At 26.5% G+C, this 1409-nt stretch overlaps 1 protein-coding gene across 1 annotated transcript; it reads left to right on the top strand.

The window, feature by feature from the left end:
• The first annotated feature begins 110 nt into the window (after window positions 1-110).
• LOC122274098 (neurobeachin-like) lies at window positions 111-1297 on the top strand. The gene is made up of 3 exons (XM_043058041.2): window positions 111-201; window positions 343-432; window positions 1070-1297. Exons 1-3 carry the CDS (start codon window positions 178-180, stop codon window positions 1268-1270), a joined length of 315 nt encoding a protein of 104 aa, XP_042913975.2. The 5' UTR covers window positions 111-177; the 3' UTR covers window positions 1271-1297.
• The last annotated feature ends 112 nt before the right edge of the window (window positions 1298-1409 follow it).

Here is a 1409-nt window from a genome sequence, read left to right as displayed (position 1 = left end):
ATATATATATGGTGTTGTCTAATAAATTTTTTAATGATAGATTAAATGCTTTGCTTGAATTAAATGTTTGATTTGAATTGGTAGACAGTAATGATTTTTTTTTCAGGACCTGAAGCTGTCAGAGCGACAAATGTCTTTTATTATTTAACTTATGAAGGAAGTGTTGATCTTGAAAACATGAAGGATCAAGTGATGAAAGAGGTGAGTAATTTTGTTTCTAATTTTCTATTGTCAGTTAATTATGCCTAATTGAAATTAAATACCTTTTAGTAAGCATGAGTAAAACTTAATTTTCATTTTTAAAACAAACCTTTTAGTCATTGTATTATATTCCTGTTTTAGGCAATTGAAAATCAAATTAGAAACTTTGGGCAAACACCTTCACAATTACTAATGGAACCTCATCCACCAAGAAGCTCAGCTATGCACATTGTGAGTAAAACAATTGCATATATTTTTGTTGTTGTTTAAATTGGCTGAATTATGAATCACTCTATGAAAATTTTAACTCGTAGCATTTGTTTTTGACTAGTGCTTTATCATTTTCTGAAACTTTCTAATATTTATAATTTTACTTAATATTAAATAATTGAACTTGATAATCTATTCATAATTCATTCTTAAACGTGTTTCTTGCCAACATAGATATATCCAAATTTGATTTTTTCATCCCTAAAAGTCTTAGCTTGAAGTCTTAAGACAATATCAGTTAGAGATTAATAAAATGCTCTTTTAGTTCCAGTCTTTTCAATTAATTAGTCAATATCCATAAATTTTATTTATTTTATTGATTTATAGATATATTAGTCATTTAAATTTCCTTAACTTTAATCTATTATTTAATAATAAGTGATTTTTTTTCATTTCATTCATATTTTAATTATTTGTTACGTTTGTGCAGGTTACGGATTAAAAACTTATTATTACTAATAAAATAAAAAATAATTTTTTTATTTTATTTTTTTGAAAATTTGAAATTAAAGGAATTGGAGAAAATTCTATCTGTCAGTAATGTTTTTTTTTATCTTCACTTTATAACCATCATGATAATGTCTCTTTTTGAAAATAGAGCCCTATGATGTTTTCTCCCATTACTGAAGAAGTGTGCATGATAATGAAGTTCTTGTCTAACTCTCCAGTTTGTCATATATCGGCTAACACCTATCCACAGCTCCCTTTGCCATCTGTTGTTACAATATCTTGCAATCAAAATTTTGCTGTTAATAGGTGGAACCCTTGCTTCTCTGGTATGTTTCTGCACCCTTCATAAAATTGCTTTCGGAAATAAACGGGCCATCTAAGTTTTATAAATAAAATAAAATGGAATATTTTTTTTAATAGGAAAATGTAAAGGTTCTCTTCAGAACACATTCCTTATCAATGGTAAATGCGATAATTCAAATATATAT

This window comes from Parasteatoda tepidariorum, unplaced genomic scaffold (genome assembly GCF_043381705.1).
Source record: "Parasteatoda tepidariorum isolate YZ-2023 unplaced genomic scaffold, CAS_Ptep_4.0 HiC_scaffold_20249, whole genome shotgun sequence".
Taxonomy (NCBI): Eukaryota; Metazoa; Arthropoda; class Arachnida; order Araneae; family Theridiidae; genus Parasteatoda; species Parasteatoda tepidariorum.
This window is presented reverse-complemented; position numbering and strand designations above follow the sequence as displayed.

Bases quoted from the DNA above. Each gene is read 5' to 3' on its own strand.
- LOC122274098 (XM_043058041.2), top strand. From the start codon at position 178: ATGAAGGATCAAGTGATGAAAGAG. The intron at 202-342 runs GTGAGTAATTTT...TTCCTGTTTTAG, and splicing joins AGGATCAAGTGATGAAAGAG to GCAATTGAAAATCAAATTAG. The intron at 433-1,069 runs GTGAGTAAAACA...TTTTGAAAATAG, and splicing joins GAAGCTCAGCTATGCACATT to AGCCCTATGATGTTTTCTCC.